Here is a 25,463-nt window from a genome sequence, read left to right on the forward strand (position 1 = left end):
CATACGGTTCAATCATTGAAAAATATTTTTAAAATAATGGAAACACAAATTCAGGATTAAACATCAGTTAGCTGAACTAGTCAAACTCATGGTTGACTGTTAAAATGGCAAACCAAATAAAATTATTTTGATATGAAATTTTGGTTATATAACTAATATATATATATTTACATCCGTACTGTTGGATCATTCATAAATATTTTTTAAAAAATTGAAACATCAACATGGGACTGAACACGGATAAGTAGCACGAGTTAAATCATTGGTTGATAAAATAGCAAATCAAATAAATTAATTTTTTTGTGAAAATTTTGTCATATCACCAATATACACAGTTCTTGACATCCGTACGGTTGGATCATTTATAAATATTTTTAAAAACCAAAATATTGATAGAGAACTTGACACGGGTAAGTAGTTTTCATCGAATCACTAAAATATATACATCTTTTGTTTTTTGAGTATCTAATCATATAGATGTCAATATTTTTATTATTTTTAAGTAATATTTTATTTTACTAAATTAATAATATGTTGTAATTTAAATGTAAAAGAAAAAATTAAGTAATACTTTCAGTCCTAAATAAATAAATAATATAAAAGTGATAAATACATTTTTAAATAAATAAAATCTTATAGATAAATGAGTTAGATATTTAAATATTATTTAAGAATTTTGTTTAATATATTTATATAAATTTTAAAATACAGGTAAATTTTAAATCGCCCTCATTATTTCATTTTTTTACGGGCCACCTATTCATTTTTTCACTTAATCATGTTTTTGATTAACCCCTCTTTGTCTCTCTCGCTCTTCCAACTCCCTCTCTCTCTTCCTCTCTCCCCTAACTCTTATTCTCTCCCTTTCGTTACTTTAAGTATAGATCTAGTCAAAGATTCTTCAAATTAATTGATTTCAGCTTCTCTGGACACGGTTGTGTGTCAAATTTGAAAGCTTTAATTAAGGTTTCTTCAAATTGGGGTTCTAGATTTCAATTAGGGTTCACATCAAAGTTTCTCTACTTAAACTCGACTTATTATGTTCTCTCTTTCATTTCAGGTCCTCTTCAGTTGATTTTCAGGGAATTGGAGGAAAGGGATTGTCTCCTGGGAAGTTAAGGAGTTTGTTGATGGTAGTTGAGAAGTTGAGAAAACAAGGAAGGCCTCAAGAAGATGAAGAAATGGATTCTAGTTTTGACTTGAGATCTCAAGATTTTGAGATCCATGACAATGGTATTTGCACACACAAAAAATAATTTTTGTTTTTGTAATTTCTGGATTTTTAACTTTATGAAATAATTGTATTTAAGTGTTTTTTTGTCTCATTTATATGGCTTGATATAAGTGGAAAATGTGGTAGTATCAATGACGACAAAATAACAACTAGATCGATGAAGTGGAAAGTGTGTTGTATTGTATAACCGGTAGACCAGGTAGCTTGCTTTGCTTTTATATAACTAACAGGTAGAAGTGGAAAGTGTGGTAGTATCAATAATTTCAAGTTTTTGACGGAGTAATCGATTATGGGAGCATACTAAATGTTACTCCTATAATTGATAGAGCAATCTATGAAATAGCAAGTTTAATATAAATGCAGTGGTGCTGATTTTAGTCACAAGTTTAATATCAAAGTATGAGTCCTAAATAGAATTGATCTGTATTTTAAAATTTAATTGTTGTTATTGAGGAGAGTTTGCTAAGAGTAGAAATTTGCTCTTATTAGATCGGAATAGTTGCTGAAGCAAATTGAATAAGGGTTTTAATATGCCACATTTCTCTATCTCTATGTGTATATATGTACATGTAATTGTGCTAATTCTAATTGTCTAGCAGTGAAGTTATATTGTTGCGTAGAGTATGGTTTATTAGCCATTTGCTGGTTTTTAGATCGGAATTTAACGCTACCAGTAAAGTTCGGGGTTTGATGTGCGGGTTCATCCATTGCATCAAATTCAAATATTTCTGAAAAGTTCACGCCAAAATTTTAATCAGATAACAAGGCTAATAATGTTAAACTAGTCAAGGAATAGGATATTAAGTTCCATGCTTGAGACATTTTCTTTTCCCCATGTAGCAATTCGATGTAACACCAGAGTAACATGCCAATTGTTGAATACAGAAACCAGAAACATACCGTTCCACAGAGGATCAGATTTCTGGAAATTGATTGAGCTGGTTTTAGTCCTACCATTGCAGCTAAACACTACATAAACATCAGAGAACCCAGTTGACTCAACAGTGGCCAAGTTGTTCCCTTCAAGCAAGGCAACGGTTAGTAACCACCCTTCCCCCTGTGCTTTAACTCCATGGTCACTGCCTATGGTTTTAATTATGAAATGATGAGATAAGTTAACAGAAAAAGATTGATGCAACAACACAATAAATTGTATGGCTAAATACAAACAAATATTATCTAGTTGGATTGGATGAGAAGTAGTAGGAATCAATAAGAACGTAGAAAGTACAAAAATATGTATCTCTTGATTTAATTTAGGTTAGAAACGCAATATCTAGATATGTATAGCATGTTGGCAGTACCAAACTCAAATTATCAGTATCATACCACAGTTAAATATATAAGAGACTGTACTTACTAAATCACCTGGTTCTTAGTAGGAGAGTAAACATTTTACTTCAAATTAATTGCAAAATTGACTTGAAGAACATACATACTTTAGGTAAATACCTCTCTTAACCCTGGCATGCATAAAACGTGATACAAGTTCCAGCACCTGTTGACCTTGAAGAACTAATATAAAACATGCAATAACTTCCCCAACAGAATCTGGCAAGTCCAACCCAACAAATTAAAGCCCCTTGAACTGTGTTAGATATGGTTAAGCAGAGGTGCAAAAGCAGATAAAACCCCATAAAAATGGTAGAAGTTGTCGTAAAATTAGCAAAATACTGGATACCCAGTTTCCAAAGTCCGACTGTGGCTCCACCTGTAGTGATGCTAAAACTTGTTCTTTGTCGGAAGCAATGTCCATAGGATCAACTAGGCGTACATTTTGAGCCAACAAAGTAGCATGCAGCTCAATACTTTCTCTTACACCTTGTCTTGCCCCATTTTCTATCATACCTCGCATCATATATCGTATTCTGCAAAAATTTAAATTGGCTTTTATAAGCGGTCTTGTCCCTAAAGCGAAATCTATGTCATTTGAAAGGATTTTATTTCGTGCTACCGGGGGTAATGTGTACTTGAAGCAGGTTGTTGTCCGGCACCCAGTCATTGATCCTGTTTCTGGGGAAAAGGTTGATACCTCTGGATTTGGTTGATTATATTCACTTGAGATGATGTAGTGAAAACTGAAAAGTTTATTTCGTAGAGAAATTGCGTAAAGTATATGTAGTCCTTTCATTACCTATTCAGTTTTTTTACCTATAATTGTTATTGCTTGCATCATTTTTTATATACATACGAGTCGTATATGATAATATTGACTTCCTGATGGTGAATTATCATACAGGTTGAGAAAAATATATTTGCGGTCTTCGTCTCTGAGGAAAAGCAAAGAATAAAATCCTAAAAATATGTGAAGCTTTTGGAGCAAATCATTATTCTTTTAGAGAGGACTAGCTAAGCAAGCTCAAATGATAACTGAGGTATTCATAGTGCTCCGTTTCATGCTTATGTATCACTCCTTGTACATTGTTGGAACTGCTATGTCAAGTTGAAGGGGTCTTGTTCACCTAGGCAGTTGTTGCCCATATTTCTATCTATTAACACTGAAGTTCCCCTCTTTTCTTTACTTTCATTGTCGTGCTTTACTTAAGTCCTGCACAATTTTCGCTTAATATTTTATTGATAAAGTGTTTTATTGTCGATAGAAAGCCGATAAACGTAAGAAGATACATGCTTTCAAGAGGCAGAATGCATAGCAACAATTTCAGACTACCAAAGGCCGAGCTAAGATGGTTTGTTTTAAATCCATTTAGCATTGTTTTAATAGCTACATTGAACAACTCCTGATCAGCCTATGTTCTAATAAGATTTACTATTTTAAGCAATTTTTTTTTTGTATACGTGCGTATATGTGGCTTTACAGTTAGTCATGTCATGCAAATGCTGCTATTTGGTGAAAGTTTCTGTTATTTGGTATCAAGTTAATTGCACTTTACAGAATTTATATATTTTTTAATGCAGGGTACTAGAATTGACAACGCACCATTGAATGGCAATGACTTCCGAAGCAACAATGATGAAGATGAAGATAAAGATGTTAATCGTTACTCCCTCCATTAGCTACAGTAATTTTATTTTAATTAGTTATATCTACTGTGTTAATCAGGAAACCTGATTTGTAAGATAACCAAGTTGTGCTTGTAAACTGAATTTGGTTTGTGGGTGTTTGTAAACTGAATTTTAATTGGCTTTCTACTTTTGATTGTGAATTAGTACGGATTTACGGTATAACTAATGTAAATTATGTATTATGACTTGATTGCGAGGTTTAAAGTTTGTTTTGAGTTTCCGATTGCATAAGATTTTGGCATGTTCAGAATTTAAATTGGAAGCCGAAAATGGCCGGATACTGAAAATTTAGTTTTTGGTTATTCTGGAAAAACAAACTTACGATGGTTGTTCTTCAAACATTTTGTGGTAATTATTCCGGTAAAATGAACTTACGACGGTTGTTCTTCATATATTTCGTCGTAATGTATCCATTTTCATATTTAAAAATATTTTTTTGAATTTTCATTTTCCCAGCTTAAATTTCTAACTTACGACACATTCTTCCGTCGTAAGTACATAACTTACGACGTTATTGTTCGTCGTATTTTGGTATTTTACGACAATAAATTTCGTCGTAAGTTGATTGATTATTTTATTGAGTATGTGGGCCCCGACTTCCTAACTTGCGACGCAATTTTATCTTGTGACGAAAAAACGAACTTACTACTCGACCAAAAACGACGATTTTTTTCCGTCGTAAATGGCTCAATTACGACGATTTCAGTTCAAAAAAACTGTCGTAAATGGCCAGATTTCTTGTAGTGTACTATATTTGATAAAAAATTTAAAATATTAATATAGTATCGTTGCAAAGCGCTACTTATTCTCCTAATTAATTTAATAGTTTAAGCGTTTCAAGTTCACAGAAATAGTAGCCCGCTGAAGTTCATGACATACGAAACAAAAAAAGTGCCTAAAACTTTTGATGTCACAAGAACTTACAATATGCTCTAATATGATAACATTTAGCATTAAAAAAGCCAACAATATGAACCACACCGATGAAATCGGCTCGGTTCTAAATTTTTTGATTTTGGTTCTAGCTCGATCTTTTTAGTTTATTTTTTACTAATTTTTATCGGTATCGGTTTGATTTCGATTTTGTTTCAATTTTTTGGTTTGTCGTATATAATACTAGCAGCTTTCATCTTGAATACACACTCGAAAATAATAGGAAATGGCAAAATTAAAATGACCTCTTTTTTATTGTGAGATAACGTGGAAAAGTGAAACCTACCGTATCCGGTCGTAGAAAATGATGAATTTAAAATTGAGCACATGAAATCCACTAGATAAAACTTCAATGTGCAAGTCTTGAAATTGGGACTAAAATATAAACTTGTGAATAATATTTTTATTTGTGAGAGAATTAAAATTTAATTCTAAATCTAAATTTGTCACAAAATGTTGAACTTGCAACCAATTTTGAATTTCCAAACATATTATATTAATGAAACAAGATCAATTAAATGTTAAATATTAAGATATTTAATCTTCGTTGGGTTGAAAATAAGAAGACATTTATCAAAAAACTATCATGCATGCTCAATCATATCCTTAAAATAAACCTTATATAAGAAAATAAAGTACCAAAAAAATGGCATATCGAAATTTTTTTTACAAAAAAGTCTAGGATAAAACAAGAGAATTTGTCCTACTAGCTGGACAACACTCCTCCATGACCGAAATCACTGCTGGTGGCGGAAGAAAAGTCGGAATCTTTAAACACCAGTTGTCCCGATTTCTCCATCTTAAATGCTTCAATCAGATTTCTATTATGAGTAGGACTCTGCCCAGTCTTTTCCATTTAATAGGTCCTCCAACCAGCTGTCAATCCCGAAATCTTTCGGCTCAGTGGGTGGCATATAAAAATCATGTGGTAATTCAAATTCTTTGGACATGTCCGCCACCACTGGGGTCCATTATTCTAAGTTGCCAAATCAGTAGACAAACCAGAATCTTTTGAGAGTTTAAAGTGCGGGGAGGTTCCTCCAAAATTGCTGCGAGTTTATCATCATACTTATTATGTATGGCTACTAAATCAGCCTACAAACCAGAATCCTGATAGTTTAAACTACTAGGAGGGTCCTCCACAAGTGCTGCGATTTCATCATCATACTCATTCTGTATGACTACTAAATCACCGGGCAAACAAGAATCTTGAGAGTTTAAACTTATAGGAGGGTAAACAAGGCTAAATACAACTGAACAAATACCACGGATCAAATTCAACCATTTTCGGCAGAATTTAAGGACACACGCTAAATTGAACCTCATGTGGTCGTATTTATATACGATCGTATTTAGGCGGTCGAATTTAGCAACAAACTCGACCATTTATGATTAAGTTTAACTGTACTCTTAAATTCAACCGCATCGGGACGAATTTTACCGCCAGAAAATTAATATGCCACTCCTAAATTCAATCGATTTCAGAAGAATTTTATAATTTGAATTGGCGCGAAATATTCAGCAATTTTAAAAATTTTGTTGCAAAAATGAGGGGCGAATTTCCCGCCATTCTGAAAATTGTAAATTTAGTAGAAATTTGTTGTATTTATCTAATATTACTCCATTCGTTTATAATTATTATTTACAATTTTTTTTAAAAAAAACAGATAATTGAGTAACCTGGTAACTTTGTACTACAACTGTTGGATCAAAGGGAGTGCACAAAGATTTCAAAAACGTTGTTCACGAACCGAGCTATTCGGGAAAAAAATATTAAAATCCACATATTTTAATGATATGATAAAAAAATTAGAAAATATTAAATGAATATAATTTACTATTTTAACAGTTAATCAGTAGTTTGATCAATACTTTTTACTAACGTTTAGTCCGATATTCATGATTCGATTTTTTTTTAAATAATTTAAGAATGACTCAACCTTACAGATATCAATATCTATATATATTAGTGATATGATAAGAAATTTAGGAAAAAATAAATATATTTGGTTTGCTATTTTTAGAGTCTAGTAGTAGTTTGACAAGTAAATTTTACTATTGCTTAGTCTCATACGAATATTTCGCTTTTTAAAAAATAGTTATGAATGATCCAACCTTACACATATCAATATCTATATATTTTAGTGATTTGATAAAAAAATTATAAAAAAATAAATCTATATGGTTTGCTAGTTTAACAGTCAACTAGTAGTTTAATGTGTACTTCATACTAGTGTTTAGTCACATACTGATGTTTTAATTTTTTAAAAAATATTTATGAATGATGCAACGTACAGATGTCAATATCTATATATTTAAGTGATATGATAAAAATTTAAGAAAAAATACATGTATTTGTTTTGGTATTTAAATAATTAACTCGTAGTTTGACTAGTACTTCTTACTCATGTTTAGTTTCATACGGATGTTTTGATTTTTTTTAAAAAATATTATGAATGATCAAACCTTACAAATGTCACGATCTATATATTTTAGTAATATGATAAAAGTATTTAGAGAAAAATAAAAGTATTTGGTTTGCTATTTTAACAGTCAACCACTAGTTTGAGTAGTAATTCTCACTAGCTTTAGTCATGTTTTGGTTTCTTAAATTTTTTTTATAAATGATCCAACCCTAAAGATTTCAATATGTATATACTTTAGTGATATGATAAAAAAATTGAAAAAAATAAATGTATATTGTTTGCTTTTAAAACAGTCAACTACTAATTCGACTAGTACGTCTTACTAATGTATTGTCCCATACAGATGTCAAGATCTATAAATTTAATGATACGATAAAGAATTTAGAAAGAAATAAATGTATATTGTTTTCTATTTTAACAGTGAACAAGTAGGTTGACTAGTACTTTCCGTAGTGTTTAGTTCCATACCTATATTTATTTTTAATAAATAAATGTATTTTAATCATTAGATCTTGATTATTTTAACAAATAAAGTATAATTAAACATAATTCTAAATTTCACCACACACTCTCTTTAATGGAATTTATCATAAAAATTGATCAAAATCACAATTTCAATTTTTTTATTAAAATAACAAGTTATTAAAATAAATTATAAAATGATAATATTTTATGAAAAAATTGAACAAATTATAATATTTTTTTTTGAAATAAATTATAATCGTAAATTATACTGTAAACTATTTTCGGTGGTTTTTATGTCAACCAAAATTACGATTTCATTTTTAGTATATTAAATAGTTGTTAAAATATATTTTAATATTTATAATAATATAATATTTTATAATGAAATGATTAAACAATAATAATATTACAATTTTAATTTTCATAATATAAAACTAAGTGGAAAAATTATAAATTGACACTACTAAATACAACCGATGGCACTTAAATTTGGTGGCATGCTAGCGATCCGCGTGATTTAGATTGAACACACCAGATTCAACCACGGAAAAAATAATCCGACGGTTGCTTTTTCATTTTATAAAATAAAACTCTAAAAATTTTAAATTAAATAAGATACTTTAACTTAACCCACCCATCCCCCACCGTCACTTTTCCCCTCCCCTCCCCTCCCGTCCCATGCCCACTTCTTCTTTTCCGGCCAACTTCTTTTTTTTCATCCAACCTCCGTTTCATCATTTACCAATCCCCTTCTCTTCCATTATTGATTAATGTAAATATAATTATTGATAATCGATTGTATACGTTATTAGCTTTATTTTGTGATATTAAGGGTCGAACTTCACAAAAATTTACATGATTTTGAGTTGGTCGGAAAAATCACCATTTTATTGGGAAAATGAATTATATCATTAATATGTCATTTTTTGAGTCATTTTTTGGATTGTGATAACAATGTAGAGTAATTTGGTGTGTGAAATTGAACCGACAAAACCATATTTTTTGCAACATCGGAGTTATCGAAACAGTTGCTGAAATTTTTGAAGCTCGTCGGAATCCAAAAATTTTCCAGTGAGATTTTTTTACTAATATATGGTGGTCGTTAATTCGACCACATTCAGTCAAATTTAGACCAATGTTTCTAATCATATACGGTCAAATTTATATTTTAAGCGAATGTTTCAAATATTTTCAGAAAATTAAATTTTAGGTGAAAAACAAATTCGACCAGTTTTGGTCGAATTTAAGTGGTACAATTTAGCGGCTCGTATACTAAATACGACCGATTTAATAAATATGACTCGAGAGAATAAGACCATTCCATAATCCATCTTATCTACCTAAATACTAATACCCTTAAGATTATGATGATCATACTATTAGCTAGCTTACAACTTATTTTATTCTTATCTCAGTTAGTTGTGTGTAATTTATACAAATGTTACTAACCTTTTTCTACAGTAATCATATTTTGTTCATCAATAAGCTAACAAGGCTTAAAAGCAAGCTTACATTAACAACTGACATGTTCATCATCATAAACCAGATTTGCGGTTTACAAGGAGATTTAAAAGGAATATGTTTTTAAGGACTCTATAATATATTTAATGTGTTTATCTAGATTAGAGCTCCTCGGATATTCGAATGTTTTATCCAAAACTATTTTCTTATTTTTTAGGTACTTGTTTCTAATGGTTTTCTTATCTGAAATAACTTACTTCAAGAATGGTATTATTTAAACTAAAGATAGATGTATCGAACTCTTTTTATATATATCTTATCTCTAGTTTAAATGTGTTACTAGATTACTTTAACATTCGAATTTAAATAAACAAACTTTTTGGTGAGACTTGGTCAAGATCGGTAGTTGTAGGTTTAATCGAATGTTAACGTAATTTATAATAGCACAGGGGTATACTATTTTTTCAGAAGAAGATTGATCCATGAAATATACCCCATACCATATGGGAAAATACAATTTACATTCATTGAATATTATGTTAGTTTGAGATCTAGAATATACACGTATATATGTATTGAGTTCATCATTTGAGTTGTAACTTTCTATTCGATTTGTATTATTCAAGGTGTAATTGTTGTTACTGAGGAGTTGAACTTGGATAACAAAGTTCAGGGAGTAGATTGCTAAAGAAGGCTATAAATGTTTGGTATAGGGCTTAGAAAGCAATTTACTCAAGGGAACAGGTGTTATCAGCAAGCTGCTATCAGGAACAGGAGATAAGTAAGATATATTATTGAATCTTGTAATCGTATCATTTTACTGATTAATAATATATTATCTTACCAAGTTGGTAAGTGACCGGGACGTAGACCGATAGAGATAGGGGTCGAACATGACGAAAAGTCTATGTGTTGTTTACATGCTCTTATTTATTTTCCATATTGTATATCGAGTGTAAGCGTGTTGACAATATATATTTGAACTTAACAACAACTTGTTTGACATTTTGATAAAAATTTGATAACTTATTAAAATCGGTATTAGTTAGCCATAAAACCTATTTACCCCCATCTAGGTGTAGAATTTCACTTAGTATCATAGAATTTGTATACTAACATTTATGTAATAGGAAAAGTATCGATCAAATGGCCGACTTAATTCTTGAAAAACCTGATTTGAGAACTCCTATTCTCACGGGAGCTGACCATTAGAACTGGTGGAAAGGTCAAATGGAAACTAACTTATCCAGATATCTACTTGTTTTAAGGGTTGTTCATAAAGGACCATATGAGTTCAAAGATGATAAAGGGAGAGTCAAATATATTGATGTACTTACTCCTAACGAACTATTAAAGATCGACTACAATAGAAAAACTAGGAGCATGCTGATCATGGGTCTAAATCAAGCTGAATATGATAAAATATCTTCTCTCAAGACTGCAAAGAAGATCTGGAATGCTCATGAAACATATCATGAAGGATCTAAAGCTTTGAGAGAAGTAAAGCTTAGTGCTATAATGAATGATTTTGGGAATTTCAAGCTCGGAGATGGTGAAACTACCAAGGATGCTCAAGCAAGATTTCAAAACACAATCAATGGTCTACAAATATTGGGAAAGAAGATTCCTCAAGAAGAAATTAACCTAAAAGTACTTAGCTCGGTTCCTATTTTTTATCAAGACAAAATTACAGCTTTGGAATCTGCTTTGAATGTTGATACAATGGATCATCTTACTATCTTTGCTGAGATGGAATAATTTGAGACTAGAATTGAAGCTAGCAAATCTGAACGTGCCAAGCTACCAACTGAGAAAATGAAGAATCTAGCTCTGTCCTCCACTGTTAGCAAGCTAGAGTCAGACAAAGATTTAGATTCATATAAAGAAATGGCTTTAATGACAAAGAAAATCAAGTAATTGTTTGAAAGGAAGAATAGAATCAAGAGAGATAAAGGAAAAGCTTTTTGTGCGAAGATGGATTCAAAAGCATATAAATGTTATAGAAGCGGCAAGAATGGACACTTCAAAAGAGATTGCTACCACTACGCCATAAGTGGGCTATTGTAGCCTTCTGCAATTGAACCTTCGGGTTTGGTCCTATTACGAACGTAATTTTTTAGCTTGACAAGATAACGCTCAATAGGATACATACATCGCAGGTGTTCTGGTCCGCCGTACTCAATTTCTTTATAAAGATGAATGGGAAGGTGCACCATGATATCAAAGAAGGCAGGAGGAAAATAATCTCAAATTCACAAAGGATGTCGATAATTTCTTCTTGAAGCCTATTGATATCATCCAAGTGAATGACCTTAGTCCATAGACCCCTAAAAAATGCGCTAAATCTGATTAACAGTTTTGCAACATCAGCTTTTAATGATTTCTTCACAGCAAATTGTAACAAGTAGTGGAGTTAAAATGCGCATTGTGGCTCTTATACCCCTCTACCTGCCTCTCTTTTGTGTGCACATACATACTGATATTGTAGGCACAACCGTAAGGAAGTTTCACATTCTTCAATACCTTGCAAAACAGTTCTTTCTCTTTATTTGTCATGTCAAAGATTGCGGCAAAAATTTCAAGCTTCATCCCATCGGCAGATTTAAGCGGATGAAGGGACTTTCGAATCCCCATTTCTTGTAAATCCAAACGGGCAGCTAAGTGATCTTTTGACTTCCCCCTAATATTAAGTAAAGTACCTAATATTTTATCATAAATGTTTTTTTCGATATGCATAACATCGAGGTTATGTCGGAGTAGATTATGCTCCGAATAAGGTAAATCGAAAAAAATGACTTCTTCTTAAATGGGTTGTTATTTTATCGCTTTCTCTTCTTTTTAATCTTTTCCCCAAAATGGTTTTCACACCCAACCAACAAATGATCGACATCTGTTCCCGTTAATGGTTGTGGACTCCGCATCGTTTCAATCTGGCCATTAAATTGTTTCTTGTCAAACCTCCATTTGTGCGAGGGATCAAGAAACCTTCTGTGATGCATATAACACATTTTTTGCTATGTTTCAGATATTCCGAACATGTCTCATAATGACACACAGGACAGGCCAGCTTACCCTTTGTGCTCCAACCGGACATCATGGCGTATCCTGGAAAGTCGCTTATGGTCCACAACACCGCTGCCCGTAAATTAAAATTCTGATCAGTCATGGCATCATATGTTTGGACACCAAAATCCCATAATTCTTTTAACTCAGAAAGTAATGACTGTATATACATGTCAATACTGTTTGAAGTAGAATCTGGACCCTATATCAACGTCGAAAGAATTAAATTATCTTGTTTAATGCTAAGCCAAGGCGGGAGGTTGTAGTTTACTAGTACAATTGGCCATGTACTATGATTAGCTTTTGTACGAAAAGGACAGAATCCATCAGCAGCTACGCCTAGTCTTATATTTTGCATTTATGAAGAAAAATCGGGATAATTTGCATCCATTGTCTTCCAAGCCGCGGCGTCAGCCAGATGCCTCAATTTCCCATCTCTTATTCATTTTGTTGCATGCCATGTCATGAGCTTTGAGTATTCTTTGCATATGAACAGCCTTTGCAACCTCGGTTTTAAAGGGAAGTATCTCATCACATTTGTTGGAACCTTACTGATCAACTTGGCTGGATCATTAATAGCAGCTGAGCCTTTTTTTCTTGTAAAATCCACCTCGAAACCCCACAAGTATCACAAACTTGTTTATCTTCATTTTTCGGCCCAGTATAACATGCAACTATTTGGACATGCATGTATTTTCTTATAATCAAGACCTAGGTCTTTGATTATATTTTTCGCAGCGTTGAAGGATAATGGCACATGGGCTTCTGGAAAGGCATCTTTTATTAATACTAATAAATCCCTGAAGGCGGACTCAGTAATCCCATTAACACACTTTAGGTGATAAAGTCTGATCATAAAACTATGTCGAGAAAATTTTGTGCAGCCCAGATATAGCGGTTGATTTCCCTCTTCGATAAGGCGCTAAAACTTTCTAGCCTCTGGATTTGGTCCTTGTTCGACATTCTGAAACCTCCTGCCCGTACAATCAAACATCGCTCCAAAATTATCTTCAAAACTGGTCCCCGTTTCACAACCCTTAAAATCCGTAGATTTTTTTACTTTGGCTTGTGAATCTTACAAATCCACTGGAGATGTAAGAAAGAAGGCCCTCTGCAAATTAAATGATCGTAAATTAAATCTTGACGATGCCACATACGATCATTACAATCTTTGCAGGGGGGCATTTCATTTCATCACCTTTGGAAAAAAGAGGAAATGCATTTTCCACAAACAATTGCATCCCCTTTTTATACTCTTTGTTGGATCTCGGAAGTCCTATCCAGTTATTTAGATCATTATTAGGTTCCATTTCTAAAACCTAGGCCCTTTCCAAGATTGCACCTATAAAGCCGAATCAATTAAATATATACATCATACTGATGTTCATAGTAAAATCGCAATACAAACATAACAAAAAAAATTATATATACAATATTTAACATTGTATTCCTCTTCTTCATGATACATGACATATATATAAACATTATTAAATATTATTAAAATAGAAATATATAAACATTATTAAAATACACTTATACCATTATATATCCTTAATCATTTACACTATATTTTCAATTTATTTCAATAAATACTATCACTGGTTAAAATATAAGTTTTAAGGTTAGAATTATTATTTAATTTTCTGATTTAGTTAGCAATATAATTCTCTACACAAAATTTTTATAATTAAGTATGGTTATTGCTCGTAATAAAAAACAGAAAAATAGACCAGGGCCATTAGATGACCTGTTCTATCTCAAATCGTACAAAATTTAAATAATCGAATTTAGTCTATCTCAAATCGTACAACACACCTATAAGGGTAGACTAGGGCCATTAGATGATCTGTTCTATCTCAAATCATAATGGTGGTCGTGGTTTATACAACGTATAACGTACACACCTATAAGGGTAGACCAGGGCCATTAGATGACCAGGGCCATTGTGATTCTCTGTTCTCACTTCTCAGTCATCTTAATCCATCTTAACTTTTACTCCAACTTTTACTTGTTTTATGACAGGGTGGATGATACTCCTGAACTTCACGAGATAAGCATGTAATGGTGGTCATAGTTTATACAATGTACAATTTTCAGATTGCAAAATTAACTGCTAGATTATCTCTCAGCATTTTAAATAAACAACAGCTTTTAATTCAGTTATTAAAAAATACTTTTCAGAAATGCCATAATAATCTCATTATAAAAATTGTACATGTCCACCATTACATGCAGTATAAAACACATTAGTACGGGAAAACATATCTTACTCAATAGTTGTAGATCTCATTATAAAAATTGTCATAAAAATTGTACTCAATTGTACTCATTCGTTGCAAAATTGTACATCTAATTATAAAAATTGTACTCAAATGTTTTAATTCAGTATAAAAACATACCTTACTGAAAGCTTTAACTCCCGACTCTAAATGAGGAAAAGCCCCAATTGGAAAGCCCTAATTGACTGAAAATTCACAATGAAAGAAAACACATTAGTACGGGAAAGTAAATATGTTTCAATAGGAGCAATTTAACAATGAAGTATGTTAACAATTACCGGTTAATCTGAGCAAAAACAGAAAAGCCACAATTTCAAGACCTGCAAAAAAATAAAGAAATTAGTGGGGGCCTTTAAATTAGAGCAAAATAATATGGGTATTCAAATACCGGATCCAAGAGACTGCAATTTTTTCTTCAAGAGACGAAGAAATTTTGTAATTTGTAGGTAATTTATAGTTTAGATCGATGAAATTTCAGAGAGAGAGGGAGAGAATGAGTGAGTGAGGTACGGTTGTGTTAGTTTTTTGTCTAAGTCCCGACAATATGTAATTTGGGGGGAAAACTACCGCTTCTTTTTTCACCTAAATATTTAACAATTTTTAATTTTTAATTTTTTTTAAAAACTTTTATTAATTAAATTATTATTTATTAAATATTGAACCACCAAAATTACTTTTTTATTTATTTATAATAAATTTCGTAATTTGTAAGTAATTTGAAGTTACATTCCCGATTAATTAATAATTCAGAATATAGATTTACTACTACTTTTGTAGTAATATTTCCACTTTAAAAATATTTAAAAATTAAAAAGTACCTAATGTAACACCAGGTGCTAGTGTTACATGCTGTACAACACCAGCATTTCATTGTAACAGTAGATTTATAGCTATTGTAACACTACAAGCGAGGTCTTCTAATAGGCCAAAAATCTCTTAGCTAATGTAACACTCCTTGTAACACTTGCATTACAGTAGCCCACTTATGGCGTAGTGTATAAGTTAAAGAACAAGTTAAAGTATTCCAAGCAACAAGGTGACTTCAAAGATAAAAGGAAATCTAAGGCACTTTTGACTTGGAGTGATGAAGAAGATTCAGATTCTGAAGAGTCAAGTGAAGAGATGATTAACATAGCTCTTGTTGGACTTGAGGAATCTTGTGAAACTGATTACAATGGTTCAGAATCAAATAGTGAGGTAAATTCCTTTAGTGTTAATGTACATAGTGATAATTTTTCTTTAGATGAACTAACCTTGTAGGACAAAAATAATCAATCTATGATTAAACTTATGAATTTAAAAAATGAGAATTATTAATTAGAATAGGAAGATGTTCGTCTCCTAAAAGTCATCTCAGATCTAATAGATTCTAAATCAAATGTTGGAATGATAGAAAATCACAAAGAACATATTGTTCAACTTCAAGGAAATAACAAGTAAATTCTGAGAAGGAATGACACACTCACAAAAGAACAAACTTCGCTGAGAACTGATCTCAAGGCTCAAAATGCATATTTGGAGGAAATCGAATTGAGCAAATCAACTAGTTTAATTGAAATGTTTAAGTAAGCTAAAAAGATCAAGGAACTGGAAGATGAGATCAAGAATCATAAAAAAGAAATGGGAAAGTGTGTTCAAGGAGAATAAATATTCAAATTGATGATGAACAATCTCGAGTTCCATTTGAGAAAGGTGGTCTTGGGATGGCTTCCACTACAAGAAATCTTACGTTTACCTACCAATATATTACCTACCAATATAAATTGGTAGATAAAACATTATTTTTATCTACCAATTTTTAAAGGCATCAATTGTTAGTGGGTATAAATAAAATTGTTATAATTCAAAATTCATTAATAAAAATTATATGCTGACTTGTCCAGCTCCCGGGCATCGCTTACTTATGGGTCATTCACCAGGGACTGTTAACAATAATTAACACATTGTTTAAAAAAAATTAACACATCATTATTTTTATATTTTTATATTCAGGTTATTATTAATAAAACCATCTAAATGTGAGATTTCCAATTGAGATCCTAATTCTATTATTATTTTACCCGTAGGAGTGTTTACCCAGTTACTTTGTTGCTAGTTGCTCTGACTTTGCTGCTTCTCCTCTGTGGATAAACCAGGTCAGTCTCCATATATTATTTATTTTTGATTAATATATTACAATTCAAGTTATTTGAAATATATGTTTGTTTTCTCCTGAGTTAGATCTGAGTTAGATGTGAACAACTATTAGTGCATTCCAAGTGTTTGTCGTATTGTCCGAAAGAATACCACATACATAATTGAATATTTATAAATAGTCAAGTTTTATAAATAGTTTAATGTTTATGGGAAGATCATCGGTTTTGATTCTTGAAATATATGTAAAGAAGTGTAATTGATAATTCCAAATAAAGATTCTTGTTTTTAGAGTCAATTTGCATCCCGGACCTCTGAATTACAAATAAGAGAATGTGGTCACTCAAATTATTAGTAGTTATCATCTTGTATAAGCTACTAAGTATGTTAATAGACTATGTCATATAGATTTGTTTAGGAATTCAACAAGTTCTACCGCTCTGAAAACAAATCAGAAAACTTCTGTCAATACCAAAAGTAACTTAGGTTGGTTTTTACTGTGAAGGCCCTTAAGATGTTTAACGATAAATTTTCAAGCCTTTTATTAAACGACAAAGAATGTGATAAATGAGACAATTTTACTTCTTTTTAATACCATGTTATGAGTTGTGATAATATATATACAAATATAAGAGTTTATTTTTTTTAGAAATTGAAGGAACTACATAACACAACCAAATAAATGATTAGCGTAACACTGTCACAATATTGTTGTGAATAAACAAAAGTAAGTTATTTAATATAATTGCACCCGTTATCCTTCAAAATCAATGGTCCAAGAGGTTGTGAGGAACCACTTATATTTTGTTGAACTTTTTAAAATATAAGCAGATAGTTTGGGCTCATTTCAATTTTGAAGTAAATTAAGAAATTTAGGTATTTTCTCAAACAACAGAAATTAAAAGAGACATGGTAATAAGAAATCTATAATCATAAATTGTGTATTAAATCTTAGAAGCTTTGGCTGGTTGAAATAATTATGTTAAAATATTTTGAGTTTGGAGACACCTTAATTCTGTTAAATCGCTTGTTTAATTATTTTAAAAATGTGATGTAGATATTATAAATGTGTTTTACTCGGTGTCTAAAAAGTGTAACATGTTAATTAGTCATCTATTATAAAGATTAATCAAGTGAGAAAATCGAGATCCATGTAAAGTTCCTTCATTTGTTAATTCGTTATCATTAAGTTATATGTTCGTGGCCACCGGAATATATGTGAACTTTAGCCTTGCCAAAATATTTTATTTAAAATAGACAACCTACATGTATTAAGTTGACATTTGTTTTAGTCATACTAATGCTATTAAAATTACACCAGATAACTCATTTGTCAACTCTTAAAAAACCAGGGGGACATGGATCGATCATGGATAGGTATACCAGATAAGTTATCTCCAGATTATGCGAATGGTATCATCGAATTCATATCTGTGGCAGAGAAGCATATCGACGCCAAAGGGATGGTGTTATGTCCTTGTTGTCGATGTATGAATAAGAAATTACAGAATATTAACGTGATTAAGGTACACTTACTTTCCAATGGTTTTCTTGATACTTATAAGAGATGGTATTATCACGGGGAACAAATTGACGAAGTAGAAGATGAAATGTTTATTAATAATGAGGATGCATATGTAAATGAAAAAAATAATGATTTGGCTGAGGGTCTTCATGACACCATTGGAAGTAAGTATTTTAACATAGGTCCAACTAGTGATTTTGTTGACCAAACTTTATTCAACGTGGATGACAAATATGATACTTTGTTCAAATCTCTACATCAACCTTTGTATGGAAATTGTAAAGATTTTTCACTTTTAAGTACAATGGTTAAGTTGATGAATATAAAGGTTCTTAATAAATTAACAGATAAAGCATTTGATGATATTCTAAAACTTTTAAGAGAAATATTGCCTGATGGTAACCATTGTCCAGAAAATTATCAGCAAACAAGAAAACTTCTTTGTGAAGTGGGCTTAGGGTACGAGCAAATTGACGTTTGTCAGTATGATTGTGTTATATTTTATGGTGAGAACGCAAATTCCTTGGCATGTCCAGTGTGCAAGTCTAGTCGTTGTGTTCGAAATAAAATTCCACATAAATGACTTAGATGGTTCCCTATCAAGGATCGATTAAAGAGGTTGTTTAGCTCTAAACATAGTTCTAAAGACATGCGATGGCACAAAGAAGTGCGTAAAAGTGAAGATGGGATATTGCGGCATCCTGCTGATGGAAAGGCTTAGAAACATTTTGACAGTGTGTACCATGACTTTGCATTGGATTCCAGGAGTGTGCGAATGGGGTTAGCATCAGATGGATTTAACCCCTTTTCTAATATGACATTAACCTATAGTTTATGGCCTGTGATATTGATACCTTACAACATGCCACCTTGGGCTTCTCCAAACGGGACAAACTACCTGATGTCTTTATTAATTCCAGGGCCAAAATCTCCAGGAAAAGACTCTGACGTGTTCTTGAAACCATTAATTGATGAACTTAAAGATCTATGGGATGGTATTGATGAATATGATTCATTTGGAAAATGTATGTTCAAACTTAGAGCTGCGGTCATATGGACCATTAGTGATTTTCCAGCTTATGCATATTTGTCTGGGTGGAGCACTGCTGGAAAATTAACATGTCCTGTATGTCTGGAAGATACAAGATCTAGAAGAATAACTGACAAGCAATGTTTTATGGGTCATCGGTGTTATTTGAATATTAATCATTCTTGGAGAAGGAGTAAAGAATATGATGGATCTAGTGAGTTACGTGGGCCTCCTCGAACTTTTAGTGGTGAAGACATTTTAAAACAGTTGAATGAAGTTCTGATTCGAACAACTGGTAAACCACCAACTAATGTTTCAAGAAAAAGAAAGCGTGGGGGGAACGAATTAAATTGGAGCAAAAAGAGTATTCTATTTGACTTGCCATATTGGTCAACGCTTTTATTGCGTCATAATCTAGATGTGATGCATATAGAGAAAAATGTTTGTGATAATATTATAGGTACACTTTTAGATATCGAAGGTAAATCAAAAGATAATTTGAAAGCCCGTAAAGATTTACAAGATTTAAAGATTCGTGAAGAGCTTTGGTTGAAAAAGTCCACTAATGATAAATTTGAAAAACCTCAAGCCAGTTATACTTTGACGAAGGAAGAATGCAAAAGTTTTTGTAAATTCATTCAAAGTGTAAGACTACCAGATGGATATGCTTCAAATATAAGTCGATGTGTAACTGATAATGACAAGTTAAGAGGGATGAAAACTCATGACTGTCATGTTTTACTACATAAGATATTACCCGTTGGCATACAACCCTTTCTTACTAAGAATATCCGAGGCACTTTAATTGAGCTATGTCAATTTTTTCAAAAAATATGTGCCAAAACAGTGAGAGTATTGGATATCGAAGAACTAAAGGACGAAATTGTAATCATCTTGTGTAAATTGGAGAAGATTTTCCCCCCAGCATTTTTCACCATAATGGTACACCTTTGCGTGCACTTACCAGATCAGGTTTTGCTAGGTGGTCCTGTTGCTATGAGATGGATGTTTGGTACAGAACGTCACATGGGTTTTTACAAGCGATATGTAAGAAATATGGCTCGACCAGATGGCTCAATTGTCGAAACTTTTGTTGTTGATGAAGCTATAAGCCTCTTGGCAAGATATATTTCAAACATAGAGACAAGATTTAATAAACCTGAGCGCAACTGGGATTTACCTTCTGCAAATTTTAGTATAGACATTTTCAAATCAAATGTTCGTCCAATAGGGGCACCATCTATTCAGTTGCTGCATGATTGGAAAAATTTGATTCAATGGTATATCCTGAATAATTCTGCTGATGATATCCAGGAATACCTCGAGTAAGTTATGATTCTTTTATTTAATTTGAAAATATAGTTATGTCACCTGCTGATGTTTTGCTGATGTTTAACATATGTATCATTTTTTTAACTTTTTGTAGTGAGCACAGAATTTTTTTTGGTAGAAAGAGGACTATCCGATTTAGATGTTATCACTAAGCAAAGAGAGGAATTCCCTTCATGGTTCAAAATGAAGGTAAAAGTTTGTCGTCAATCATTACAAAATTATTTGTAAAAATTCTTCATAATATTTTTTGTTTTAATGGTATAGATATCTGAGATAAAAGTACAAAAATCAGACGGTGTGAATGATGATTTATACTCTTTATCTCAAGGACCTTTGGAACGATATAGTAGTTATCAAAGTTGTGTTATAAATGGAGTTCGATTTTGTTGCAAAATTTATGATGATACTCTTCGCACACAATGTTCTGGATTTTGCACAGAAGGTGACCATGATGATAATGACATTATCTATTACGGTGTTTTGGTTGAGATCTTGCAGTTGTCATTCCTTTTTGAATGAAAAGTTTTCTTATTTCGTTGCAAGTGGTATAACTCTAATCCAAAAGGTAGATCAGTCTTTGTGGAAAATAATTTGACATCAATAAATACTTCAAGCAATTGGTATCCTGATGACCCATTTATATTGGCAAGTCAAGCTCAGCAAGTTTTTTATTTGCCTGATATGAAGCGAGGTTCTAATTGGAGGATTGTTCAAAAAGTTAATCATCGGTCTATCTATGACATTCCTGAAGTATGTCATGCATCAGATGAGTCGCCAAATAATGATGTATTTCAGGAAGAAGAATCATTTCAATTACCACATTTTCAACCAATTGAGGATGTGATTGAAAGTTCTTCTTTAGTTCGAAAGGATGTTGCATCATTAACTCTTTCAAGCCAAATTGTTGTCGATTTATTTTCTAATCGTCGAATTCCCCCTACTTCTGTGGAGGATAATCTAAATAAAGATGAATTGGATGAATTTGAAGATGATGATGGAAATTTGTTCCTAAATGAAGAACTACTGAACACAAGTGACGACGACAGTGAAAATTTCTCTTTTGCCGAATCAGAATCTGATGCATGATCAGGTAAACATTTACTTTATTATGGTTATTGATATTATACATTGATACTACCTCATTTTAGCATCTGAGTTAGTCTGTCCAATTTTTTTTTCATTTTCAGGATACTGTTATGAAGCTGGTCTCTAAAGTTTTTGAAGTTCTCCAATGGAATATTATTGTATTTTCCGGATACAACATTCTCCAATTTATCTCCAATTTTTAAGTTGCTACCAGTTTTATATTTACGTTTGGATGTGGACATGTATTATTTTATCTGCGAGAACATTTATATATATATGCTGTGTGATTTAATTTGTCTGGTACTACCACTCTTTGATGCGTTTTCAGCAGGGCACGCTACAGCATACATTTGTGTGAATGGAATGTTAACCAAAAATGTTTGAGTAAATTTTAGCTCTCTGTGAAGGCTATAGGTGCTAGCAATTTTTGAGTTTGTGGTTAAATATTCCAACCTCTATAACTGCAGCTTTAGCGAGGCAAAGTGGAAGTTTAGGTGGAACTCAAGACTATTTTCCGTTTGATGTGGTATACAATCAATATTGCATATAAAGAGCTGAATGTTACTAAAGACCTGATAAGAACAACTCAATAGCTTGCTAATGCTGCAACATTTTAACAACTGATTAGTTAATAATATATGCTAGTAGTTTATCTATTCCTTGTAAAGCAGTTGCCTTTTTCTTTGTTTACTCCCTGCTGTAGTCCTAATAGGTTGAGATGGAGCTGCCTATTCTTGGGTTTTGTCCTCAATATATTCTTTTAAAACTTTTAAGAGAGCAGGGGATGAGTAGAGTTCCTCTTTATTTCTTGTAAAAGAGTGTGTCTCAATTCTTTTTATTTTATTTGTCCAATTACTAAATCTGGACAACTAATAATTGTATTTAAAGTTTTCACCTTTTTTTTACATTTTATTTTTTAATCAAAAAAATTACAAGTACTGTTAAAATTTGCTTGTGGATGTACTTGGTTAACTAGCGGGACATATATTTAATTTTTTTGCTCATTTATTAAATTCATTTATTCAGAATAAATTTAAATCGAAACAATAAATAATTGAGAGAATCAAACCTTTGTTTGACTTAGAGTGAAATCGTGTTTTGACCGACTTTTTAAAATATTATTTTTGGACCTGATTACTCGAAACATTATTGATTATGGTTAAAAACGACTATTCGGAGCGAATACTCGTATAATAATTAACATTTAGAATACTAATATATTTAAAATAATCGAGAATTGATCATAAATAATCGGGTCATTAATGAAAAATTGTTTGTATTATTTTAAAATATAACTATTATTAAATACATAAATTTTGTTTATTATAAATATATAATTATCATAAATTATACAAATACATTCAATAAATTTATTTTACAAGATCTAACTTATAACTTCTGAAGGTGGTGTATTGGAGAAGAATAATTTTTAAGGAATTTCTCGAATTCAGGCCTATTTTCGATCAAGTTTTGATATACTCAGTCAGAACTCGCTTTTTTACTTGACTCAGTTCAAACTCAGACAAAACTCGAATTACTCGTAAAAATCTCGGATTACTTAGAAAAAATCAGTTTTAGAATAATAATTTTAAAATAAAGAGTACTAGTTTTTAATAAAGAAAATAACCTTTATGTATTTATATTGTTAAAATGATAAAAAATAATTAAATATTTAGCATATCATTTATGAAATATTACAAGTTAAAAACATACTAAAATTAAAAGTTATAAGTCTTTCAAAGTTTTTGAGTTCTATATCTAAGACTGTTCCAAAATACTCGAATACATAATTACTAGAGCTTTTTTGAAAAATACTCGAGATCAAAAAACCTTTTTACGAAAATAATGTCATTTTTTTAAAAAAATATCAATAATGTCTTTTTATTTGCAAAAATACTATTTTTATAATTATTTTACAAAAATACGATTTTCTACAACTCGATTCAACTAGATGCAAATTTCGACGAGTTTCTACAACTCTAGGTAACCTCGTATAACCACAAATGAAACAAAAATAACTTGATTTAATTAGTTGCATATCTGCTTGATTTTGTTTGATTTTTAGTTGTTTCCGTATTTTTAAAAAAAAAATTCAGAATATATTAGAATAGCAAGAAAACTTAGTAAAGTTAATATTTTTGGTAATATCTTTAACTAGATTATCTTGTATATCATTTACAAAACACTTTAAGTTGAATAGATATTAACATAGAAAATTACCCCATCCGTCCCTTAATACGTTTCCCGTTTTGACTTTTTACACTATTCACGGTAAGCGATTGACTACTAATTTATATCTAATCTATAAAAGCAAATATAGTCATGAGTGCTTTTGTTAGATTCGTATTTATGAATATTTTAATACAGTGAAATTTTTATATTTAATACTACTACGGAATTAAAGATATTAATAATCAAAAGTGGGCATTGGCAAACATGTCCAACACAAATGGAAAACGTTTTTAGGGAGAGAGGGAGTAGTATATTATTTCATTCAAGTACTTTTTCCGAGTACTCAAGTACCTCGATCCTATTCCATAGCTTCGCGAAGTTCAACTGAGTACCGATTTTTAAAACACTGCTTTTAAGCAATTATTTATAAAATCAGTTCTTAACTACATTTTCGCTCAATCCAAGTATGGACTTTATATTTACAGATTAATTCACCAATTTTTAGAACACGAATAAAGTATATTAATATCACGAAAACCTTGATTCTTACCTATTTTTAACATACATTTTTTTCTTAACCTTCTTGAGTTATTTTCATGATAACATACTATTTAATTATTACTATTATTTATTTTATTATTTTTAGGTATAAACAAGGGGATAAAAAATTGCACGTAATAAAATCTTTTAGGTTTGGCGCTCAAGTTTGCCACCAAATTTTTTAATTTTTTTAAGTTATCTTGATAACTAATTATGCATTTATTTATCCGATAAAACTTCCCTTAACCTTATCATTCTTTCCCACAAACATAAGTCACGTTCTTCAGTGCTGCAAACACGAACATTCATCCAACCCACCATCGTCCAAATCAAAGATTTTTCATTCTCGGTAATTTACCCTATAATATGTTATGTGTAATATATGTAAAAGTGTTTGTGTAGTAACTAGTGGTTAGAGCACATTCAATCTCCTGACATTAATGTGAATTTCATTTGTTAGATGTTCTCTTGATTCAATACTCGCACATTTTGAATTAAGTGTGGAAGCTGGTTAATTAATATCTCTCTTATTCAGTTTATATGTGTTGAATTCATATGCCCAAAGCATGTACATAACATATTGTTAGTTGTTTTTGGAAACTGTTTGATCATATGTCCCACTTAGTCTCTGTATTTCATCAATTGTCGGGTCCAGCTTGACAAGATATGCATAGATTTTAGAATTTGTCACTATATTTTCCATAATTTAGGGGCTGTGAGATACAGGGAGATTGATTCAATGTGAGGTACTATACTTGCA

At 31.3% G+C, this 25,463-nt stretch overlaps 1 protein-coding gene and 1 long non-coding RNA gene across 4 annotated transcripts; both read left to right on the top strand.

Annotated features, from left to right (window-relative positions):
• Positions 1-786: 786 nt before the first annotated feature.
• Positions 787-4,448, top strand: LOC141724199 (uncharacterized). 3 transcript variants are annotated; one of them, XR_012576537.1, is made up of 6 exons: positions 787-966; positions 1,061-1,233; positions 2,075-2,271; positions 3,474-3,609; positions 3,835-3,921; positions 4,151-4,448. It is a non-coding gene; the product is annotated as an uncharacterized LOC141724199 (long non-coding RNA). The 3 variants fall into 3 exon arrangements; XR_012576538.1 differs by having other exon boundaries at positions 2,120-2,271; positions 3,474-3,700; XR_012576536.1 differs by having other exon boundaries at positions 791-966; positions 2,120-2,271.
• A 6,325-nt stretch (positions 4,449-10,773) lies between these two features.
• On the top strand, positions 10,774-11,301 carry LOC141660218 (uncharacterized). The gene has a single exon (XM_074467181.1). The coding sequence runs from the start codon at positions 10,774-10,776 to the stop codon at positions 11,299-11,301; it is 528 nt and encodes a 175-aa protein (XP_074323282.1).
• Positions 11,302-25,463: the final 14,162 nt, after the last annotated feature.

This window comes from Apium graveolens, chromosome 5, assembly GCF_009905375.1.
Source record: "Apium graveolens cultivar Ventura chromosome 5, ASM990537v1, whole genome shotgun sequence".
NCBI classification, from domain to species: domain Eukaryota; kingdom Viridiplantae; phylum Streptophyta; class Magnoliopsida; order Apiales; family Apiaceae; genus Apium; species Apium graveolens.